We start from the raw sequence: 23036 nt of genomic DNA, 5'->3' as shown, positions 1-23036 counted from the left end.
GAAATCTTGTTTAACTTTATATAAACCATATATTAAGAGCCAGTAAAATAATATTTTTATAAATTAAAAAATATAAATGTTGAGAAATTATATGATTTTTTTTTTCAAATTAAATAAAGTATTTCATCTTATGAAGAAATTAATTTGTTTTTTCTTTAAATTTTTTCATAATATGAGTTTTTATGGAAAAAAATTGTCTACAAAAACTATGTTATTACAAGTATGAAAAAAAATTCAAAAAAAAAATAGAAGTTCATATTTTTTAGTTAAACCGAAATTCATATTTAAACCAAATAAATGTTAAAAAAATAGATATTTATTTGTTCAATTTAAAATTCAAAATGTGATTTTGACTATCTTGCCCCTCTCATTCTGAATAATACCTGGTTCAAACGCGTATCATTCTGAGTAGTTGACCCGCGAATTCTATCTTTTGGCGCCAATTATTTTCAGTTCGTTTTTGCTTTGTCACCGAAACATGGGAGAACCTTCTTCCATGGAAACCCTAGCTTTTCGTCCTCCTCACTTCTCCGAGGTTGTTTTCTTTTCTTCGCTTTCGATCCTTTTGTTATTTTACTTGTTTGTTTTTATTTTCATTTGTATGATACGCGAGAAAAAAAAAATCGATAACTTCAAAGAGGCTGTGAAAATTTAAATCGGACTTGAAGTGCTATGTCGGAGCTAGGCTGAGAAATTTGTTTCTTCGATTTTGTGTGGTTGTTTCTTTTTCATGGGCTTTTATTTAATTTTTTTTGTTGGTAATATTAGGGATCTTGTTTTTACTTGTTGATGATGATACACTGATTTATATTATTAATTCCAAATTTCTGCAAATATGGGGTTTGGGATTCTTAGGAAATTTGTACGCGTCTGCAAATGAAGTATGGATATTTTGAAATTGTAGTTATAGTTTGCAATTGGTGCTCACTGCAGTAATTGTGGATTGGGAGGTCTTTCCATTCACATCGTGGTTGCAATTGTAGCTGCATTAGCCACATTTGCTGAAAAACTGATCATAGTGATTATAATTGTTGTGTGTGTATGTGTATGTATTTATGTGTGTTCATCCTACTAACCGATTTTGGTCTTTGTTTACGGTGTTGCATGTAAGATAGGTTCTATGATTATTATGCTTTATATATATATATATTCAATTTGTAATTTTGTGGCAAATGAACATATTGCAGGAAGTAGCTTGGCTTCCATGCTGGTTGCAGAGTCTTGGAACAAATGGGTCTATTGAATTTGTTAAGGAATCTCAGGCCCCTTCATACCAAGAAGCAAAGGTTGGAATTTCTCGTTCTGAGATTATCCTTTTTTTTTTCATTTTCTTTTTGTGTGGGTACAATTGCTATTGTAATCAAGTACTCTTCACAGATGTTCAATATGTACCGATCGCAAAATGAATATCACAAGATACATCATGATACCATTCAACCAGTTGCTTCATTTAAACCAGTTGAAGATCAAATCATAGAAATAAAAGTTTCTAACATCTAGTATATGAATGATTGATGATTGGTTCTGTATGTATAAGTTCTAGTGATGCCTTAGTAAATAGTCCATCTTTACATGGATAGTGGATAGTTAGCTGTACAAAGCTATTTTTTTTGTTTAAAATTTTAAAGTCACAAATACTGTTTTATATTTAATTCAATTTCCCCTCACTTTATCAATGTTTGTTCTTCAATTTGAAAGTTTATGGGAATGTTAGATTGGTCAATTTTGTTGTTGATGCATTCTCTTCTTTGGAATGAACAGGATCCAGGACCTTCTCAAGAAACTGGTAACGCTGGAGAAGATTTCAATGCAATATCAAGGGAAGAAGGTCGATATAGAAGTTGTCATTTATTCTTATCTGGAGATGATAGTTCACCTATTAGTGTTGCTTCGTCTCCTGAAAATGTGAGTTTATTTTTCTTTTTAATCGATCAAATTTTAAAGAATGGTGCATCTATTACATTGGGTTTCCTTCTAAATACTACAAACAACAAACTAACTCAACACGTCAATTGTCCTTTACATGTTTTGTAACACCACGTATATAACATCACAACAGTTACATACATCCATAACTTCGTAAAGACATATAGATACCACTCAGATAATAATAATTTAGATCCATCCTAAAGAGTGAGAACATATTTATCTGTTTATTCCCCTCAATTCTTATTTGCCAAAACATCTTTGTGTTTTGTTTACTTATATACTACAGAAATTTCAGCTAGTTTTCAAATATTTTTCTTCTGGCGGTTAAACTGACTCAGTGACAAATTGTTGTCCATTAATTTGTCACTTATAAATTGTAGCAGCAAGCATGGACTCAGAAGTTTGAAGGAACTGGCAAAGAACTACTTTTAGATGATCAGTCCTTTGCTTATAGTCCATTTCTCTCAGTTAATTAGATGTCACTGTTTTCAACAATATACACTAGCACACTTATGTGCTAAAATCTATTCTTGTGAAACGTGTCTGTAAATTTTATTTCTCACCTACTTGAGAAATTACTTAAACTGTTAATTCTATTAAGACTAAGTTCCTTGATGTATTCATATTTCATTGAAGCAGGTGTTTCACTTTAGTTTGCGTCTTTCTTCAGATATTGGTTCAGTCTTTTGCCCGACCCAAGATTTGAATGAATCTCAAGATGTAGTTGCACCAAGTACTGTTTTGTCATTGCAACCTATTCAACCTTCTATTGATTTTAGAGAAAACTTGCATTCGATTATGGATCCTCTTACCAGTGAATCAGATTTGCCAGCTGCTTTCATCCCTGAAATTGTGGAAAAGGATGCTTCAAAATCTCTCATTGATACAACTGATTCTGTTAAAGGTGTTGATGTCAGTAATGCAGTTGAACTTTCTATTGCGGCATCTGAGGCATTGGTCATACATGATTTAGTGAAGTTGGACTCAGTTTTAGAAACAATACGTACAGAAGCTGTTCTTGAAGTTGCACTTCATGTGAAGCAGGCACGTCTTGATGGGTTGGAAGTTGACTTCCAATCCTCAAATGAGGAATCTGACTACTGTGATTCTCTTTCTGATTTGAATGATTTCATTATGGAAGATGCCTATGAAGATATAGGGCTACCTATTGATGTTCCTGTTGAGAATATTCTTTGCAGTTCAACTATATTTGAAGCAAAAGGTGTCTCCAATGTTGAAAAGGATAGTGGATGCAATGACAAAAATAGTGATATCGAGCATACTTCTCAGTTTCACAATTTTGATGATAAATCTAAACAAAAGCAATTAGATGTTAACGCGGAGAAGGAAATGCCGCAAAATACATACTCACCACATCATTCTTTACGTTGTGAGGAGATGCATTCTGATGATCCTGCTTTGGGTGAAAACACTCTCAAACCTTTTGAAAATAGTCCTCCTATTTTTAATCAATGCAATAGTACTGATGTCTTGGCCCCCAACCAGGTAAAGTATCTTCTTTTCCTTTCACTTTCAATCCATCTGTCTACAAAACATTCAAAATTTAGCTTCTCTTGAACCAACTATCACAAAAGCTTAGGCTATTACGTGAAGGAATATTGTTGTCTTTTACTTTATATCTTTACCATACCCCCTCATGAAAGAGTTCTTTGGGCTTTAAGCGTGCATAGTTCCACCAACCTTACATTGAAATTTAACATCTTATTGGGTGCTTGGTTGTTGGTAGTAACTGAAAGACTACTTGGTTGTAGAAGCCACTATATCAACCATATCAAAGCTTAAGGGTGATGGTGAAGATACGAGTGGTTTTTATTGAAAAGAATGATTTAATGAATAAGAGAAAAAATAAGAGTCTCACTTTTGGGTATTGTTTGTCTCAGTTGTTTCTGGGCAGCATTATGTTTCCACTCCACTATTAAATGATTTTTCTATAAAGTCATTGATGCTACATTGATTTCCATTTTCCAGACAGTTGGGTTGACTATGGTTGACTTTACTTCTATCAAGCCACCAAACAGTGTCAATTCGTCACTTGTTGAGAATTCTGGAAATTTCAGTGAGTTTTAATATCTTACTCATCATTTTCATCTGCTTTCTTTATCAAGTATTTAAAGCTTATCTATTTTCCTTTGTTAAACGTTTCAGACAAGGAGAAATGGACAACATATCGAGCTCCAGAAAGATTTAGAAGTCGCTGGTTAGGGGGGTGGACATTTAAGGTGTGGTGCTTCTTCTCTTTCCTTCACCTACCATTTCTTTTAGTCAAACAAATTGTCATTTTCTTTTGATTTTCTAGTTGGCACAAGTGTCTTGAGTTTAGACTGACCCTCAAATTCATCTTCGAGTCTTGTTGAAATTAAAGGGCTATTGTCTATTTTAGAGAAGAGGGAAGGTCTGATGCGAGGATATCACTTCTACATGTTTCCTAATTTCCTTTAGACTTTATAATTATTAATGTAGTTCATGTAGCACGTTTTAATGTCTGTATGATTTGATTACGATTAGCATTTATTGGGAATATTTTTGTTGTCAATATAAACATGTGTGTGTGGTCGACATTTGACACACACACACACCAAACCTAATAATAATAATACTTTGTTCTTTTGTATTTAACAGCTCATAGTATGATGTGAAGAAACAAGTAACATTGTAGTAAAGTTGAGGTTATTGTAATCTTTATGGCAATTTATTGCTGCAACCACCTGACAAAACCAATATATTCATAATAACTGAAGTCTATTGTTGATATATTAATGATTCTAAATATGATGAGTCTTATAACTGTTTCTTTAGAAAAAGCTCACTGTTAATTTCTTTTCAGAGAAGAAGTATGATAGACAAGTACTCTTTATATTGAGATTTTACTTTGCCTAAAATCATCAAGTTGGGTGGCACAGTTTTTTATTCTGAGATATTTTGCTAATTATTAGGGATAGTAGATATCTGATGGAAAAGAGAGATTGTTCATACAATTTCGATGTTTGAATGGAACATTCTGCAAGTTCTTGCTGAACAGTAGGGTTTGGCTAGCTATCTATTCATAGCTGTTGGTTGCATTCCCCCTTCAAGAATGTGTCAGCACTTTATTGTTGCCATCATTGTACAGATGCTATTTAACGAACACTTGTCTGATGGAACAAAAAGAATCTAAGCATACCTGATTTTCTACATATTTTGATTTTCATTCATGTTGATGGCATAGAAACCACTGTTTCCATATCAGTTGCTTGTTTGGTTGTGTGGAATTCTAAATTGTCATCAATGGAAGGGGAACTTCTGTTATGATTGGAGGCAAATTTCCTCCAGATTATATTCTTTCTTTTACTAAGTGTCTGCCCTTTTGTTCCTTTTTTACTTCTGTACATATCCCTACAATTTATGTTCATTTAAAAATTTGCATTCCTTTCCTCGGATTATTTATATTGTATTTATTTATATTCATTCATGGATTTAGGCATCTTATTTTTCATGTATTTTTACTCTGTTTCCCTTTTGGAAGGAATTAGATTCATCTTCATTGAATCGAAACAATGCAGAATGGATTCCGAATTTTCTTGTTAGAGAGACAAGCTTTCTTACAGAATCCGTAGATATTGTTCCAGATGAGAATTCTTGTGTGCTGAAACATGATCCCAACTGTGCCATTGGTTCTCAGCTTAGTATGCCTTCTGAAGACTCACACAAGAAACCTAATGAGAGCATATTGCAGTCTCAAGATGTGACCAAATGTTCTAGTCCATCATTGACTGATCCTCTCTGTTCGTTTGTTCCGTGTAGCCTTTCCTTAGAGCATGCTAATTACAATGCTCATATTGACAAAAAAAGTGATTCTGAGGATTTTGTTCCATCCGTCTCTGAATTTGAGGTGGAGAAATTTCAAAGGATCTTGGAAAAGAATGCTAATTTTGACCGTAGTGATGAGAGAATTATGATTGTGCTAGATGATAAAGATCTTCCAATCACTGAAGCAAGGATGGATGAACAGGTCACTCGGAAGTTAACAAGGGTTGAACATATTGCTCTTAAGACTTATAGCACAATTTTACCAAACCAAGATCTCAACCTAAACTATAATTTGACAGAACTTCCAATTGACCTGAGTATGGATAGCGCAACATCTTTGGGCACGAAGATTTCAGGGAGCCTATCTGCTTCAGAGCATGCAGGTGGAAACAAAAATGAAGAAGATAATCAGCATTCGGTTGATCATAAGTCAATTATTGAAATAACAAATGACAAATGTGGTAATGAGTTAAAAACAGCTGATGAAAATGGCATTTCAGCAGAACCAACACAAGATACGAAATCACCTCTTATTCTAAACCATCGGATACGCCAGCGCTTGCTGGGCCCTATGAATGTTGCAAATGATGTCACAGAGAAAATTATTAAGCAGCATGTAGTGCCAGAAACTGTCGTTCAAAGTCAACAGAACAATAATCTTAATAAACTGCAGTTTGAGAGCAATAAATTCCACAGTGGACATGTTAGAGCCAGAAAGAAAGTACATTTCTCAGAAAAAGTGGAGGAGCTTCATCCAAAAAGGAAATTATCAAAGTTAGAATCCTCACATAAAAGATGTAAGTCTTTTGTTCAGTTTGTCTAATTGCTAAGAGCCCAATTAACTATCCCATAATCTTAATCTGTTAGGTGAAAACATATATGAATGGTTTATATTTCATGGCTAGCATGTTCCCTCATCCACGAGTTCTTTGGGAGATCACTTGGTCATAAGGACTCTAATATGATATCATGAACCAACTATCCCATAAATCTCAGTTGTTAAAACACGTGAATGGTTTTATATTACATCTCTATTCTCTAGTAGGAATGTATCTTTCGGTGGGGTTTTACTTACTTTTTTCTAAATGTAGGTTCTTCTGTCAGAGCAAAAAGGCAGCGAGTTTCAAAGTCATTGACCAATTCTGTGCCAAGTATGAAACATTCCTCGACAAATTATTGCAGAAACAAAGTGAATGAATTTATATTCCAAGGTGTAGAGTTCCTTCTAACCGGATTATCTTGTGAGAAGGAAAGGGACATGGAAGCACTAATAAGGAGTTCTGGTGGAGTGGTTCTTTATGATATTCCCTCTCAAAATTCTGGGGACAAGAGACATTCAACTTTATCTCATTTACCCATTGTTCTATGTATGAGAAAGGTTTGTTTATAATGATCAATATAATCTGTCACAACTGTGCTGCTCATTATGTATTTAGGAAGCTTTGTATTTTATCCTTGCTATAATTTTATTCTTTATTACAAGTGTATCTTGCTATTAGTACTAGGATTATGTATTTAAGAACAATTCCACAATTCCACGGATTTGTTTCCTTAGAATTAGCTCCATCTTTTCTAAAATAACCAGTAGACTTGTGTATTTATAGGTCCAATAACCCCTTTGTTGAAATATAGAAGAAATATATATTATTTTTTCTAAATTTGAGATGGTATCAAAACTCCTTCTACCCTAAAAAAACGCAGCCTTCTTCATTCCTGCACCACCTTGAAGCAGGTTACAACCTCCATTGTTGCTTGCTCCTCTCTGATCCCTATTGCAACCTTTGTTGCTACATGATCCTCCTATATGGTTGAGTTCGTGAATTTTGGAATGGAAATTGGGGATAGATCCCAGACTGTTGCAGAATGTCCATTCTGCTTATAAATTAAATGAAAAATTATCTCAAATGGTCTCCACTCATTAAGACCATTCCAAAAGGAAAAGGCAAGGTCAGTCACTTGACTGATAATATACTTAATAAAAATAATGTCAAGTTCAAATCCTGGAATGAAGAAGATTCCAATGATCATGAAATGACTGTGAAATTCAACGGTTCTAAAGATCAGTGATACCTGCATGTTCCTTAGATTTGTAAAGGAAATTTGGGAGGCAGTAGAACAAACCTATTCTAAGGCCAAGGATGCTACCCAAATTTATGATGTAAAGGTGAAAACTGTGGCTATGGATGGAGTTATAGAATTAGTTATAGTATTAGTTATAGAATATGCCAATCAACTTAAGTTCCTATGGATGGAGTTATAAAAGCAAAGTATTAAAAGGACTCAACAATCCTAAAAGAGTATATTGAACAAGATAGAGTCTATGACTTTTTGGTAGGATTGAATCTTGAAAATGCTCATGTTCGAGTCCAAATTTTGGGAAAAGAGAAGGTTCTAAGGATTAATGATGTGGTAGCCATTATCCGGAGTGAAGAAAGCAGGAGAGGACTGATGCTGAGACTCCAACTACTGAAAACTCAGCAATGATAGATGAAGGAGGAACAACAATGATTTCTAACCAAAGAAAAAGCGGGGTTCCAAATATGGAGAAATAATTTGAGGAGGTTTGGTGCACCTATTGCAACAACCGAGAGTGGGAGATGTAGAAAACCCTTAAGCTGAGAATGGGGGCAGAAAGGAGGCAACAACCGAGAATGGGGGCAAAAAGGAGGCCAAAACAGAGAATGAGAGCATAAAGGAGGCCCTAAAAGAAGGGGAGGGCAAGCACACATTGTTAATAGACTAGGTGGAGAACGTGTCTCTGTCCACCTGAATCATGAAGAAATAAAGGTAAGATTCTTCCTTAGTAAATTGGTGGACTGATGAGACCATTGAAGGTTATAAGGCAAGGTTAGTGGCCAAAGGATCCACTCAAACCTATGGAGTGGATTATCTGGAGACATTTGCCCTGGTTGCTAAGATGAACACGGTCAAAGTGATATTGTCACTCACTAGTAGCAAATCATGATTGGGATTTGCAACATTCCTACATAGAGACTTTGATGAAGAAATATACATGGAGTTGCCCCACGCTATGAAGGATAGGTTGCTACTGGAATGTTTGCAACATGATAGAACTAAACATATTAAGGTGGACAAACTAGACAATGGCTTGATTTGCACCCATATATGTTCACTCAAAATCAACTTGCAGACATACTCACCAAAGGGTTATACTGCATTAACTTTAACAGAATTATATCCAAGTTGGGAATGGAAAACACGTACTCATTAGCTTATTTTAGGAAGTTTTTTTATTTTAGTCATGTTACAGTTTTATTCTTTATTACATGTGTATCTTGCTATTAATACTAGGATTATGTATTTAAAAACAATCCCATATTTACATGGATTTGTTTCCTTAGAATTAGCTCTCTATATTTCCTAAAATAACCAGCATACTCACATTTATTTATAGGTCCAATAGCCTCCTTATTGGAGTATAGAAGAAATATATTATTCTTTTTAAATTTGAGATTATCTTTAGTCTTGTACAACATTAATTATTATGTTTTTGTCATATAATGATTGCATTGTTTACCTGAATATGATGGAGTCTTTGTTGTTTGTCTCAGCTGCAAACCACCAAATTCTTATATGGTTGTGCTGTTGGTGCTTCAATACTGAAAGTTGATTGGCTTATTGATTGCGTTGCATCTGGAACTATTTTGAAACCTGAAAAGTAAGTTGTATCATCACCGAGTAATTGACTTTGTGCTTCTCTTAAATTTTATGTACCTTGTTATGGGATCAGTTGTCATTATTAATCTATGCTGATGTTATCGAATCAGTAATGGGTGTCCTGGCTGGTCTAGACAGTCCAAGATCTTCAAATCCTCTCCATTGTTTAATGATTTTGGTTTCATTTTATTAGATACATGATTCTTCCAAATCGAAATGACATGAAGTGGTCCAGTATTGGGACGGCAATTCATCAAAGAAACCGGAAACATATTTTTGAAAGAGTACGGATTCTGCTTCATGGGAAGCCTAGTTTCTGCACCAAATTGGCATGCATAATCAAGGTAAGATCCTTCTTTTACCTTTTTCTTTTTCTTCAATTATCTTAAGTTGCCCCTTGACATGTCCTATTTTTATGGTGTAAAATTTCCACTTTTTACTAATTTTTATTTGTGTTCATGTTGTATTTTATTATAAAAAGAAGTGAGTTTTTCTTTTGATTCAGTTGACTGCAACTTTAGTTTTAATGGTTGTTTCTAAAACTAATAGGTAGCTTTTTGTTAATTTACATATATTTGATGACTTTCAAACGTAATGAAATCTGATGTAACTGATATATCTTCTGTGCATTCAAGAATTCCTACAAATATCAACGCCATACATGTCTAATCTGAAGCTATCCAAATTTACTACTTTAATGTAACAATGAAGGTGTAACAGTGCAATGTACGTCTGTAGGTAACTGATACAGATTATAATAATAGTCCTTTGATGCAATATCTCAACATTTTTAAAAATGTTCATGCCTATGTTCGTTTTGCAGCATGGAGGTGGACATGTGTTCAAAACTCTTCAAGGGTTAGTACGGACCATTGATGAGGAAAGGACTTTGGTTGCAGCTATTGTAATTGAAGATAAAGCTGCAATATCACGTCACCTGAAGCATTGTGCCAAAGAGCGGAATATTCCAATGATGGTGAGTGGTAATTCCGTATTTCAGATTTGAACATTATTTACGGTGCTCTATTTTGTAAAATGAAGTTGCTGGTTGTGTCAACATGCTCAAGAATTTTGCCATTTTTTATCTCTCTATATATAGTGATCACATGACCTCTTATAAAAGTTAAATGACAATGTTTTAATCTTATCCTTCAATGATTTTTTATGGTTTAAGATATAATAATAATCACATAACCAATTAAAAAGTACATTACTTTAATTTAATTTTAATAATCGATATGTGGTTTAGATTTCCTCTTCTCACCCTCGTACAAACCCTCACATACATGGTTTGTCATGTGAAAATTCTTGACATTTCAATCTTTCTTGGATTTTTATGATTAATCCCTCTTACTTATCATGTTCTATTTTATATAGTTGATGTATATTTCTGTTAGGTGTGAGTGTTTCTGAATTTTCTGTTGACTTCTAATGCAGCCGTTTAGCTGGATCATTAAGAGCTTATATTCTGGAAAGTTACTTCCTTTCACCGAAGAAAAGACCATGCATCCTTTGCCATTTGTTAAAGTCTCTGAACTTCCTAGTTCTTCAGATATGAGTCAAGAAATATAATTTTTTTTTCTTTCAGCAACTATATATTAACCCGTCCATGGTGACCAGGGCAGATATTTATGAAGATTTACGGAAGGGCTAGCACAATGGCGGATTCAGAAATTTGAAAGGAAACAAAATTAATGTATATTAATTTGTGGCAATATATATATATATATATATATATATATATATTTATATTATTGTATTGATGTTTTGAAGTCAATCTGTAAATATACATATGCATTGTATTATTGATTTTTTCAAATTTTGTGAGGTAAGCTTCCCTGATTTCATGCCATGGTTTAATGGGAGTACGTCGAATAAATGGTAAATTATAGCATGGGCAAGTTAATCAGGGTTGGGCGTCTTGTTAACCATTCTCTGCCTTTACATTTTACGTTTCTGTATCAGTATGGTAATATAGATGAGTATATCATTTATATCTTTTTCTCTCTTCATGCCTTCTACACATTCTCTTTTCGTGTCTTTCACTCATTCTAGCCAGTTTTTTTACTCATGATTTTGCCTCCTTCCTCTTCTTCTGTTGTTATTCTCTCCTCTTTCTTCACAATGACCTGTGTTCACCAATTTACAACTCCCATAAGCCTCAAACTTGATGAAGATAATTTCATTATTTGGTGTCATCGGGTTCTTGTCACTAACACTGGCCTTAAACTCTTGAAGTTTTTTTTTAGGAAATCAAATTCTTTCTTAGTCTCATTCACCTCCTTTTAGGCTTTGTTTGGATTGGGGAGTGGAAAGTTGAGGGTGTGGGAGAGTGAGAGTGTGAGAAGAAAGTGTGAAAAAAGTGAGTGTCTTTAAGGTATGTTAGAGTGGATGTGTGAAGAAAATTTATTGAGATACATGACTGATGTGATGGTGGTAAGAGTATTTTAAATTATTTTTTAATAGTATAAATTGTAAGATTACAAATTTATCCTTATATATAAAAAAAGAATAAATAATTATTAATTTTGTGCATATTTTAGTTAATTAAAATAATTTAAAGTTTCATTTATAAATAAAAAAAATGTAAAATTCAAAGAAATAATTAAATATAATTTTAAATGTAAGTATAATTTTATTATTTTTCATTTTATTAATTTAAATTAATTTTGTTACTTAAGTTAATTTATTTAGATAATTTTAATATTATTTATGATTCTTTAAATTATGTTATGTTATATATATACAATTCTTATTAATAATAATTTCCATTATTAATATTATTGTATGAGAAAGTAAGGGTATCATGGTCTTTTCATCTCATTTCACTCTCCTTATTATGAGAGGATCCTAAATACCCTCAACTTTCCATTCATTCTCACCCTCAACCTCCCCCTCTCATAGAAGTAAACAAGGGTGACACCCATTCACCCTCACCCTCAACCTCCATCACCCCCAAAAGCAAACACACACTTAGTCTCAACCTTTAGATATTTTTTAACAACAAAATCAACTTATCATAGCTTGACTTCATGTTTCAATGACAACACAAATTCTTACAAAAGTTGTGGATTTAGATACTTTAGCGCAAATTTTGAAATGTCTTAAAGATCGATATGCATTTCATACTCATGCTAAAATTCAAAAGATGAAGTTGTTGCTAAAGACTCCCAAGAATTACAAAATGATTTATGCCTATCCTCATGATATTGAGAAGACCGTCAACATGCTTGCTGCAATTGGTGCCCCATTGACTACGAAAGATCACAGTGAGAGTATTCTTGAAAGGTATAAGAAGATTACAATGTGTTTATTGTTGTTGTCACATCCCGAACTGATCTTTACTCTATTAATGAAATCAAATCTCTCCTACTTGTCTAAGAAAAACGTTTTCAGAGATGTAAACTTTATAACCCAACCTTGTTTCAAGCTAATGCTACTTTTGCTCGATGTCAGTATGATCAAACCACACATTTTCGTTTCTCTTTCAATCAATACTCCTGTGGTGCTCGTTTTGCTTAGCCTTTATTGTTTTACCTTTTTTTCAATTTGAGTGTTTTTCTCTTAGTTTTATCCATGTTATTTTTCTTTTATAGGATGTGCATTTGAAAATTATTTTTCTTGATTTAAAACCAATTTAAAACAAAAAAATTGAGAGCAACTACACTTTGAGTGACCATTCTTCTTAAAAACTAACCAAAATCTTTCTTTATTTTAGTTTTGTTTTCTAATAAATTTGTCTTGGAAAATGGTTAGACATAATACATCACCAAACATTTATGATATATATGCCAAAATGGATTAACTTAATAAACAACTTGTATAACTCAACAACTTTACAAAAACATGAAGCAAGGAATGCGAGATCTCCTTCCTATTAAAGTGAGCCAATGATTAGATTATTTTCTGATGTATATTGAAAAGCAATATGAAAAATCCTAATTTTTTTATCATAATAATCCTAAATTGTATTTTGACGAGAAATCCAAAGTAAACTAAAATTTTAATGTGTATAATTTATTATTTTACAAAAATGGATTTTTTTTTAATTTTGAACAATATGCTTTATTATTATGAAAACAAATGAAAAAAATATAATAAATGGTAAACATTTCACCATTGCTACAAGTCAATTTGGTCAAATATACTCGTGTATATTTAAAAGAACAATGTTACTTAATTATCTCTGTCTAGTTTTTTGTATTTTTTTGTTTTTTAAATAGTTATCGCAACATTAAACTCCTTTTCATTTGAAAATTAAAATTAAACGAATTAGATGGTGCTTGTACGAGTTTTTTTTAAATAATTAATAAGTATTCATCGTAAATTAAAATTAATTTATAAATAAGTTAGAAGTAAAAAATATAAGTTTTGAGAAAATTATATTTTTGTGTGGAAATGAACTTAAATTAAATTAAATTTATATAAATCCAATTTTATTATTTCCTTTGTTCAATCAAAAGTTCTTGGTTGAAACTTACATCTGTCAATCATTCCAATCCAATAAAAATGATAAGCTGTGATATAATATAGGAACACAGAGAGACATGAAACATTTATATTTTATTAAGAACTAAGAATACATATGAAAAAGAAGTTGATGAATTGCATCCGAAGAAGGAGATGACTCAGTTTGAGTATGGTGGTACTGGTGGATTTGCTTGGTGTGGTGGTGGTGATGCTTGGTGTGGTGGTGGTCCTTGGGGTGGTGCTTGGTGTGGTGGTGGTGCTTGGGGTGGTGAGTGGTGTGGTGGTGGTGTTTGGTGTGGTGGGGGGTAGTTTGGTGATGGTGTTTGGTGTGGTGATGGTGTTTGGGGTGGTGGTGGGTGGTGTGGTGATGGTGTTTGGGGTGGTGGGTGGTGTGGTGATGGTGCTTGGGGTGGTGGTGGGTGGTGTGGTGATGGTGCTTGGGGTGGTGGTGGGTGGTGTGGTGATGGTGCTTGGGGTGGTGGTGGGTGGTGTGGTGATGGTGTTTGGGGTGGTGGTGGTGTTTGGGGTGGTGGTGGGTGGTGTGGTGATGGTGCTTGGTGTGGTGGTGGGTGGTGTGGTGATGGTGAGTGGTGTGGTGATGAGTGGTGTGAGTGGTGTGAGTGGTGTGGGTGGTGTGGTGCTGGGTGGTGTGGTGATGGGTGGTGTGGTGATGGTGATGGTGCTTGATGTGGTGGTGGATGGTGTGGTGATGGTACTTGGTGTGGTGGTGGGTGGTGTGGTGATGGTGCTTGGGGTGGTGGTGGGTGGTGTGGTGATGGTGTTTGGGGTGGTGGTGGGTGGTGTGGTGATGGTGTTTGGGGTGGTGGTGGGTGGTGTGGTGATGGTGTTTGGGGTGGTGGTGGGTGGTGTGGTGATGGTGCTTGGTGTGGTGGTGGGTGGTGTGGTGATGGTGAGTGGTGTGGTGATGAGTGGTGTGAGTGGTGTGGTGCTGGGTGGTGTGGTGATGGGTGGTGTGGTGATGGTGATGGTGCTTGATGTGGTGGTGGATGGTGTGGTGATGGTACTTGGTGTGGTGGTGGGTGGTGTGGTGATGGTGCTTGGTGTGGTGGTGGATGGTGTGGTGGTACTTGGTGTGGTGATGGTGCTTGGTGTGGTGGTACTTGGTGTGGTGGTGGATGAGGTGGTGATGGTGCTTGGTGAGGTGGTTGATGGTGGTGTGGGGGTGGTGCTTGGTGTGGTGGGTGTGGTTGGAGAGTAAGAGTGTGGGTTGAAGTTAGATGAGGACACTGACAAACATGATCAATGCAGACAGAAGCACAACCACAGTTAGGATTATGGCACCCAACTTTGCACTCTTTATCGCTATCACATGGCCATCGATAAATGGGTCCTCTTGCTTCTGTCTTCACCATGCACAAATCTGCATCACAACCATCTAATTAATCAACAATGCCAACACAAATTTCATATAAAATATTAACTATAAAGAGACAAAGAGAGTGAAATGAACCTAAAGTGATGATGAAAAGGGCTAACAAGAATGTCACATTCACAATGGAATATCTTGAAGACCCCATCTTCTTCTTCATAGAACATGTTCTTCCATCACAACTATTCATCCATATATATACCCAAATGGTGGAAGCACTTTCACCAAAAGACAAAAGAAATAAATAATATTTATTAATTAGTAATTGATTAAACTCATGCATTAAATGTATTATTATTATGATAATTATGAGTTTTTTTTTTAAGTCTTGACTGTATCCCTTCTATTATTGAGAAAATCATTCAAAAAGAAATATTTTTTATCGATAAAAAATAATTAGTTAGTATATTAACTAAATTAGATAGTATTTTATACATCAAGTATATAATTTAGTTTCCATTATTAATAAAAAAAATTAAATTAATTTTTAAATTGATATCTAATTAACTAACAATATTTTAATTTAATTAAGATTTGTTTTCCTCAAATAACACTATTTACACTTTTATTTCTCCATCTAACACTCTTTTGTTTTTATTTCATTATCTATTAACTGACATTTTTCCTATAATACTATTTCCACTCATGCATTAAATGTATTTTTATTATGATAACTATGACTTTTTATTTAACTCTTAACTCTTATCCCTTTTATTATTGAGAAAATCATTCAAAAAGAAATATTTTTTATCGATAAAAAATAATTAGTTAGTATATTAACTAAATTAGATAGTATTTTTTACATTAAGTATATAAATTAGTTTCCATTATTAATAAAAAAAATTTAAATCAATTTTTAAATTGATATCTAATTAACTAACAATATTTTAATTTAATTAAGATTTGTTTTCTTCAAATAACACTATTTACACTTTTATTTCTCCATCTAACACTTTTTTTGTTTTTATTTCATTATCTAGTAACTGACCTTTTTCCTATAATACTATTTTCACTCATGCATTAAATGTATTTTTATTATGATAACTATGACTTTTTATTTAACTCTTAACTCGTATCCCTTTTATTATTGAGAAAATCATTAAAAAAGAAATATTTTTTATCGATAAAAAATAATTAGTTAGTATATTAACTAAATTAGATAGTATTTTTTACATTAAGTATATAAATTAGTTTGCATTATTAATAAAAAAATTTAAATCAATTTTTAAATTGATATCTAATTAACTAACAATATTTTAATTTAATTAAGATTTGTTTTCTTCAAATAACACTATTTACACTTTTATTTCTCCATCTAACACTCTTTTGGTTTTATTTCATTATCTAGTAACTGACCTATTTCCAATAATACTATTTTCACTCATGCATTAAATGTATTTTTATTATGATAACTATGACTTTTTATTTAACTCTTAACTCGTATCCCTTTTATTATTGAGAAAATCATTCAAAAAGAAATATTTTTTATCGATAAAAAATAATTAGTTAGTATATTAACTAAATTAGATAGTATTTTTTACATTAAGTATATAAATTAGTTTCCATTATTAATAAAAAAAATTAAATTAATTTTTAAATTGATATCTAATTAACTAACAATATTTTAATTTAATTAAGATTTGTTTTCTTCAAATAACACTATTTACACTTTTATTTCTCCATATAACACTTTTTTTTTGTTTTTATTTCATTATCTAGTAACTGACCTTTTTCCTATAATACTATTTCCACTCATGCATTAAATGTATTTTTATTATGATAACTATGACTTTTTATTTAACTCTTAACTCATATCCCTTGTATTATTGAGAAAATCATTCAAAAAGAAATATTTTTTATTGATAAAAAATAATTAGTTAGTATATTAAATAAATTAGATAGTATTTTTTTACATTAAGTATATAAATTAGTTTCCATTATTAATAAAAAAATTTAAATCAATTTTTAAATTGATATCTAATTAACTAACAATATTTTAATTTAATTAAGATTTGTTTTCTTCAAATAACACTATTTACACTTTTATTTATCCATCTAACACTTTTTTTGTTTTTATTTCATTATCTAGTAACTGATCTTTTTCCTATAATACTATTTCCACTCATGCATTAAATGTATTTTTATTATGATAACTATGACTTTTTATTTAACTCTTAACTCGTATCCCTTTTATTATTGAGAAAATCATTCAAAAAGAAATATTTTTTATCGATAAAAAATAATTAGTTAGTATATTAACTAAATTAGATAATATTTTTTACATTAAGTATATAAATTAGTTTCCATTATTAATAAAAAAATTTAAATCAATTTTTAAATTGATATCTAATTAACTAACAATATTTTAATTTAATTAAGATTTGTTTTCCTCAAATAACACTATTTACACTTTTATTTCCCCCATCTAACACTCTTTTGTTTTTATTTCATTATCTAGCACCTGACCTTTTTCCTATAATACTATTTTCACTTTTAAATATTTATAAAGTTATAGTGAATTTAAATATTAATAAAATTGAAATAGAAGAAAAATTGAAAATTATAAATTAAATATATAAATATTTATGAAGAAATATCAATACAAAGAGAATGAAATAGAAAATTTTATAAATATTTTGATGTAAGTAAATATTATAAGTAAAATAAATGTAAACCCTAAACTCTAAATCCTAAGTCTCATGCTAAATTCTAAATCCTAAGAAATTATAAAAAATATTATATAATCATATTTGTTATTATAATTTATGAGATATTTATATATAACTCATTATTTACCTAATCTTTCAATTTAAATATAATTTTTTTCTTAATTTTTATTTTAAAATTATAATGTATACATTTATTTATTTTATTAAACCTAATAATAAATTTATTCACTTAATTTTTTTTATTAATACATACTATTAATGAATAACTTAATTTTATTTATAATTTTTTAAACCATTCAGTTAATAATTTTTTTATAAAATTTTCAAACAATTTTATTTAATTTTTACTGTTACTTATTTTGATACTTTTTAACAAACAAAAAATACCAACATTATAATTTATTAAAAAAAATTCATCCAAAATTTACTATTAAAATATATTTAAAAATGCATTATAATTTATTCTCCACAATTCAAATTTACTATAAAAATATAAAAAAAAAGAAAAATAATGTTACAATTTGTATTTTGAAAAGCATAATAATATTTTATCCTTTGATTGATGTTGATGCCATATAAAATTTATTTATATAAATTTCTTGTATATAAAATTATTAAGAGAGTCTCATACGAATTTTTACATACGGATTAAATTCCGTATGTAAAGTGAATAGGATTCAAAATCAGGTTCCTTTAGTAACCAAGGAAAATTTAACCACTACACTAAGCAAATTCTTTAGTATTATTATGATTTTTATTATACTTATTATTATTAATAATATTAACAATATTAACAATATTAAAAGTATTAACAATATTAATATTAATAATATGAATATAATATTAATAATAAAATAAATAATATTAATAATATGAATATAATTTATTTTATTATTATTATTTTTAATTATATTAATATGTATAAATTATATTAATGATAATAAGTATAATAAAAATGATAATATGACGAAAGAATTTGTATGGTCTAGTGATTAATGTTTCCTTGGTCACTGAAAGAACTTTGAATTGATTTTTGGATGCCTTGTAGTTTCCTTTCAATATTAATTGGGGGCTTGGGTTCGAGTCCTATCCAGTGCACATAACTTCCAACATTAATAAATAATATAAATAGGCATAAATAATAATTAGTAATAATGGAATTTTTCTTGTGGTGAATAAAACGACAATACCAATAATCAATCAGGAACATAATATTATATTTAAATATCACTTAAAGACATAAGAGTTTGAACAAAAATATTACTGAAATATGACACCAATCAAATATCATGTATTTTTTATTAATTATAAATCTTAGGATCAAAATCATGGTAACCGAGCCTTTTGAATAAAATGACAATACCAATAATCAATCAAAAACATAATATTATATATATTTAAATATCACCTAAAGACATAAGAGTTTGAACAAATAACTCTGAATCCCAAAAGATATAATTAGTCTTAAGTATCTGTATTTTAATATGAAATACTGAAATATGACACTAATCAAATATGATGTATTTTTTTTATTAATTATACATTAAATATAAATATAACTTTCTTATACTCTTAACGTATCTTTATTTCATATTTTACACTCTAATTAATATTTTATTTAATTGTTGAGAGAAATATACATAAAAATATTTTCTTAATTTTTAATTACCATGAAAATTATATTTTCTTAATTATAAAATAGATATATTATTTTCAACAAAAAAAATATTTATCATTACTTCCCTCATTTAATCTAAATATTATATTAACTAAAATTAAATAAAAATTAAGAATATTAAAATTTTAAAATACAATAAATTAATATTTTTTTATAAAAAATTGAATATACAATTATTATATATTTAAAAATATCATAAAAATGATTTCACTACTGAATTATAAATTCTCTTATAAAATATAAACAAATAAATTCGAGAAGAAGCCAATTTTCTACTATATTTTTTGCTTGAGTACAAATATTAGACCATATCTTCACTTTAGCAAAAATAATTTTGATTAAGCGAGTGACTCAAATGATACATCCGCTTAAGAGATTATGATTTTGCTGAGCAAGAACATCAAATGATACACTCGATTGAGCGAGTCATACGACACCTTCGCATAAGAAATTGTAATTTCGCTGAGTGAGAGCATAAGATAATACATTCACTTGAGTGACTCAAAATATATCTCCTCTAAGGCGATTTTGATTTGGTTGAGTGAAATCATCATATTATGGATGCCTCAAATGATACCTTAGTTTCAGCGATGCTGATTTGGTTGAGTGAAATCATCATATCATACACTAACTTGGGCGCCTCAAATGATACCTTAGTTTAAGCGATTTTGATTTGGTTGAGTGAAATAATCATATCATACACTAATTTGGGCGCGTCAAATGACAACTTAACTTAAGCAATTTTGATTTTGCTGAGCGAGAGTATCAAATGATACACTTACTTCAAAGAATCAAACAATAACTCCATTTCAGTGTTTGTGACTTCTTAAGTGAGAGCATTAGATGATACACTCACTTAAGTGACACACATGATACCTTCAGTTAAGAAAATCTAATTTCACTAAGTTAGAACATCAAATGATACACTCACTACAGGTACTTAGATGGTATCTTTGTCTGAATGAAAAATGATTGCACTTGAGTGGAAAAATCAAACGATACGCTCATGCAGCTTAAATGATACACTCTTGTGATGCTTTAGTGATGAACGGTCAAATATAGAGAGGATATTTAAGTGAGGAAGATAACGAATTATACTCTTTAAGAGTTGTTTTATTCAAGTGGTGTATGATAGCTTAAGAGAGGAAGTCTTCCTCAAATTTAGAGGAACTTAAGGGCTTTTATATAAATTAAATTGTGTGTACCATTTTTTTCCAAATAATTAAACAAACATTCATCATAAATTAAAATTAATTTATAAATAAGTTGGAAGTAAAAACTTAAAGTTTTTAAGAAAATTATATTTTATTGGAAGTTAACTTAATTAAATTAAATTTATATAAATCCAATCTTATTATTTCTTTTCTTCAAAAGTTCTTGGTTGAAGCTTATCTCTATCATTCATTCTAATATAAGAAACATGATAAGCTATGATATAATATAGGGACACTCAGTGAGACAAGAAAGGATTATATTTTATTAAGAACTAAGAATATATGAAGAAGAAGTGATGAACTGCATCCGAAAAAGAAGATGACTCAGTAGTAGGGTGGTGGTGGTGGTGTTGTGACTTTGGGTGGTGGTGGTGTTGCTTTGGGTGGTGGTGGTGGTGTTGTGGCTTTGGGTGGTGGTGTTGTTGCTTTGGGTGGTGGTGGTGTTGTTGCTTTGGGTGGTGGTGGTGTTGCTTTGGGTGGTGGTGGTGGTGTTGTGGCTTTGGGTGGTGGTGTTGTTGCTTTGGGTGGTGGTGGTGTTGTTGCTTTGGGTGGTGGTGGTGGTGTTTTGGGTGGTGATGGTGGTGGAGTTTGTTGGGGTGGTGGTGGTGAGCGGTGAGGGTGGCGTGGGTGGTGTGGTGGTTGGGCATGGTGGTGTGGTGGTTGAGCATGGTGGTGTGGTTCCTGTGATTGAAGAGTTGGATCTGGACACTGGCAAAACTGATTCATGCACACTGCTGAACAACCACACTTTGGATTATGACATCCTTCTTGGCACTCTTTATCGTTATTACATGGTAATCGATGAATTGGTCCATTTGCTTCTGTCTTCACCATGCACAAATCTGCATCACAATCATATGACAACTCAAATTTTCATTAAAGATTTTAAAAATAGTTCATCGTACAAAATAAAATAAACAAACACACTTCTCCACCTTACACCATAAAAAAAAAAAATCACCAATGAAAGGCAATAGTTAATTGACTGCATACATACATGAAATATTAACAACTATGTCAAAGATTTTGTAATTTAAGAGAAAATAACTTATCTGAATTGAGAATATATATATATATATATATATATATATATATATATATATAAATATAAATAGAGAGAGAAATGAGCATATTTCTAACCTAAAGTGATGATGAAAAGGGCTAACAAGAATGTCACATTGACAATGGAATATCTTGAAGAACCCATCTTATTCTTCTTCATACATTGTGTTATTCAACCACAAGTATTCATATATATATATACCCAAATGGTGGAAGAAGTTTAACCAAAAGTCAACTAAATAATATTAAATTCCTTAATTAATAATTGTGATGCTTAAATGTATTTTTATATTCATTGTGAATTAAACATAAGTATGAATATAATGTTTGTTTATTAATTATACATTAAATATTTAATATGACTTTCTTATACTCTTAATAAATCTTTATTATTGACATTATATCATTTCATGTTTCACACCTTAATTAGTATTTTATTTAATTATTGAGAGAAATACATATATAAAATATTTTTTTATTTTTATAACTTAGAATTTTAAATAAGATCACAGTGAGTCTTACACTCTAGTATCTTCTTCAAACAACTCAACTATAATTCAATAGAATAAAGTTTAAGTAACTTCAAATAACTCATTATTCTATTTTTAATTTTTATTTCTTGACTATAGTTCTTATCTTTGACCACAGAATTATGTTTTATTCATAAGCAACCGTTCCTTAGAACAACTTTAACTTTTTTTTTAAATAACTTACAATGAAAATTTGTTTAAAGAAGCTGTTACTTTCATGTTATTCATACTCTTGCTAACATTTCCCATAAAAGTTTCAAGAACAATAAAAAAAAAAATATTTACTAAAAAAAATACACAAGTTTCTAAAAACTCTATAGAATTACTTGAATCTACATATTAGAAACTTATGTACTCAACTTTCAATGTAGGATGTTATTAATAGTGGGAGCTCCTTAAAAGTTCCAACAAATTTCTATTTTCAATAGATATAGTTATTATATATTTTTTATCTGTTATAGGAATGTCTATTAGTTTGGAGATATTTTTTATTTTTTATTTGAGAGACATGTCTCTAGTGTTTATTTTTTACACAGGATGAACCATCTTATAAATGTTTCATTTTATTTATTCATTCTTTGTCAACAAAAAAAATATAGGATGACAAAT

The 23036-nt window shown here is 30.7% G+C and overlaps 3 protein-coding genes across 3 annotated transcripts; 1 reads left to right on the top strand and 2 right to left on the bottom strand.

Moving 5' to 3' along the window:
• The first annotated feature begins 345 nt into the window (after positions 1-345).
• LOC137834720 (uncharacterized) lies at positions 346-11143 on the top strand. Its single transcript, XM_068642880.2, has 12 exons — positions 346-535; positions 1188-1286; positions 1762-1905; positions 2569-3435; positions 3919-4006; positions 4096-4169; positions 5453-6533; positions 6828-7114; positions 9309-9415; positions 9608-9758; positions 10238-10390; positions 10852-11143. The coding sequence occupies exons 1-12, from the start codon at positions 479-481 to the stop codon at positions 10984-10986; spliced, it is 3243 nt and encodes a 1080-aa protein (XP_068498981.1). The 5' UTR covers positions 346-478; the 3' UTR covers positions 10987-11143.
• Positions 11144-13956: 2813 nt separating this feature from the next.
• LOC137834719 (uncharacterized) lies at positions 13957-15141 on the bottom strand (the record flags this gene model as incomplete). Its single annotated transcript, XM_068642879.2, has 1 exon — positions 13957-15141. A coding segment is annotated over one exon (1161 nt), but the record flags the coding sequence as incomplete, so codon positions are not given.
• Positions 15142-21075: 5934 nt separating this feature from the next.
• Positions 21076-22046, bottom strand: LOC137836199 (uncharacterized). Its single transcript, XM_068645048.2, has 2 exons — positions 21976-22046; positions 21076-21677 (listed from the first exon to the last, which is right to left on the bottom strand). Exons 1-2 carry the CDS (start codon positions 22040-22042, stop codon positions 21160-21162), a joined length of 585 nt encoding a protein of 194 aa, XP_068501149.2. The 5' UTR covers positions 22043-22046; the 3' UTR covers positions 21076-21159.
• Between the last annotated feature and the right edge of the window lie 990 nt (positions 22047-23036).

Source organism: Phaseolus vulgaris, chromosome 5 (genome assembly GCF_051622355.1).
Source record: "Phaseolus vulgaris cultivar YP4 chromosome 5, ASM5162235v1, whole genome shotgun sequence".
NCBI classification, from domain to species: domain Eukaryota; kingdom Viridiplantae; phylum Streptophyta; class Magnoliopsida; order Fabales; family Fabaceae; genus Phaseolus; species Phaseolus vulgaris.
The sequence above is the reverse complement of the archived record's forward strand: the minus strand, read 5'-3'. Positions and strand labels throughout refer to the sequence as shown.

Bases quoted from the DNA above. Each gene is read 5' to 3' on its own strand.
- LOC137834720 (XM_068642880.2), top strand. From the start codon at position 479: ATGGGAGAACCTTCTTCCATGGAAACCCTAGCTTTTCGTCCTCCTCAC. The intron at 4,170-5,452 runs GTGTGGTGCTTC...CCCTTTTGGAAG, and splicing joins TAGGGGGGTGGACATTTAAG to GAATTAGATTCATCTTCATT. The intron at 6,534-6,827 runs GTAAGTCTTTTG...TTCTAAATGTAG, and splicing joins AGAATCCTCACATAAAAGAT to GTTCTTCTGTCAGAGCAAAA.
- LOC137836199 (XM_068645048.2), bottom strand. From the start codon at position 22,042: ATGGGTTCTTCAAGATATTCCATTGTCAATGTGACATTCTTGTTAGCC. The intron at 21,678-21,975 runs GTTAGAAATATG...ATTGTGATGCAG, and splicing joins CCTTTTCATCATCACTTTAG to ATTTGTGCATGGTGAAGACA.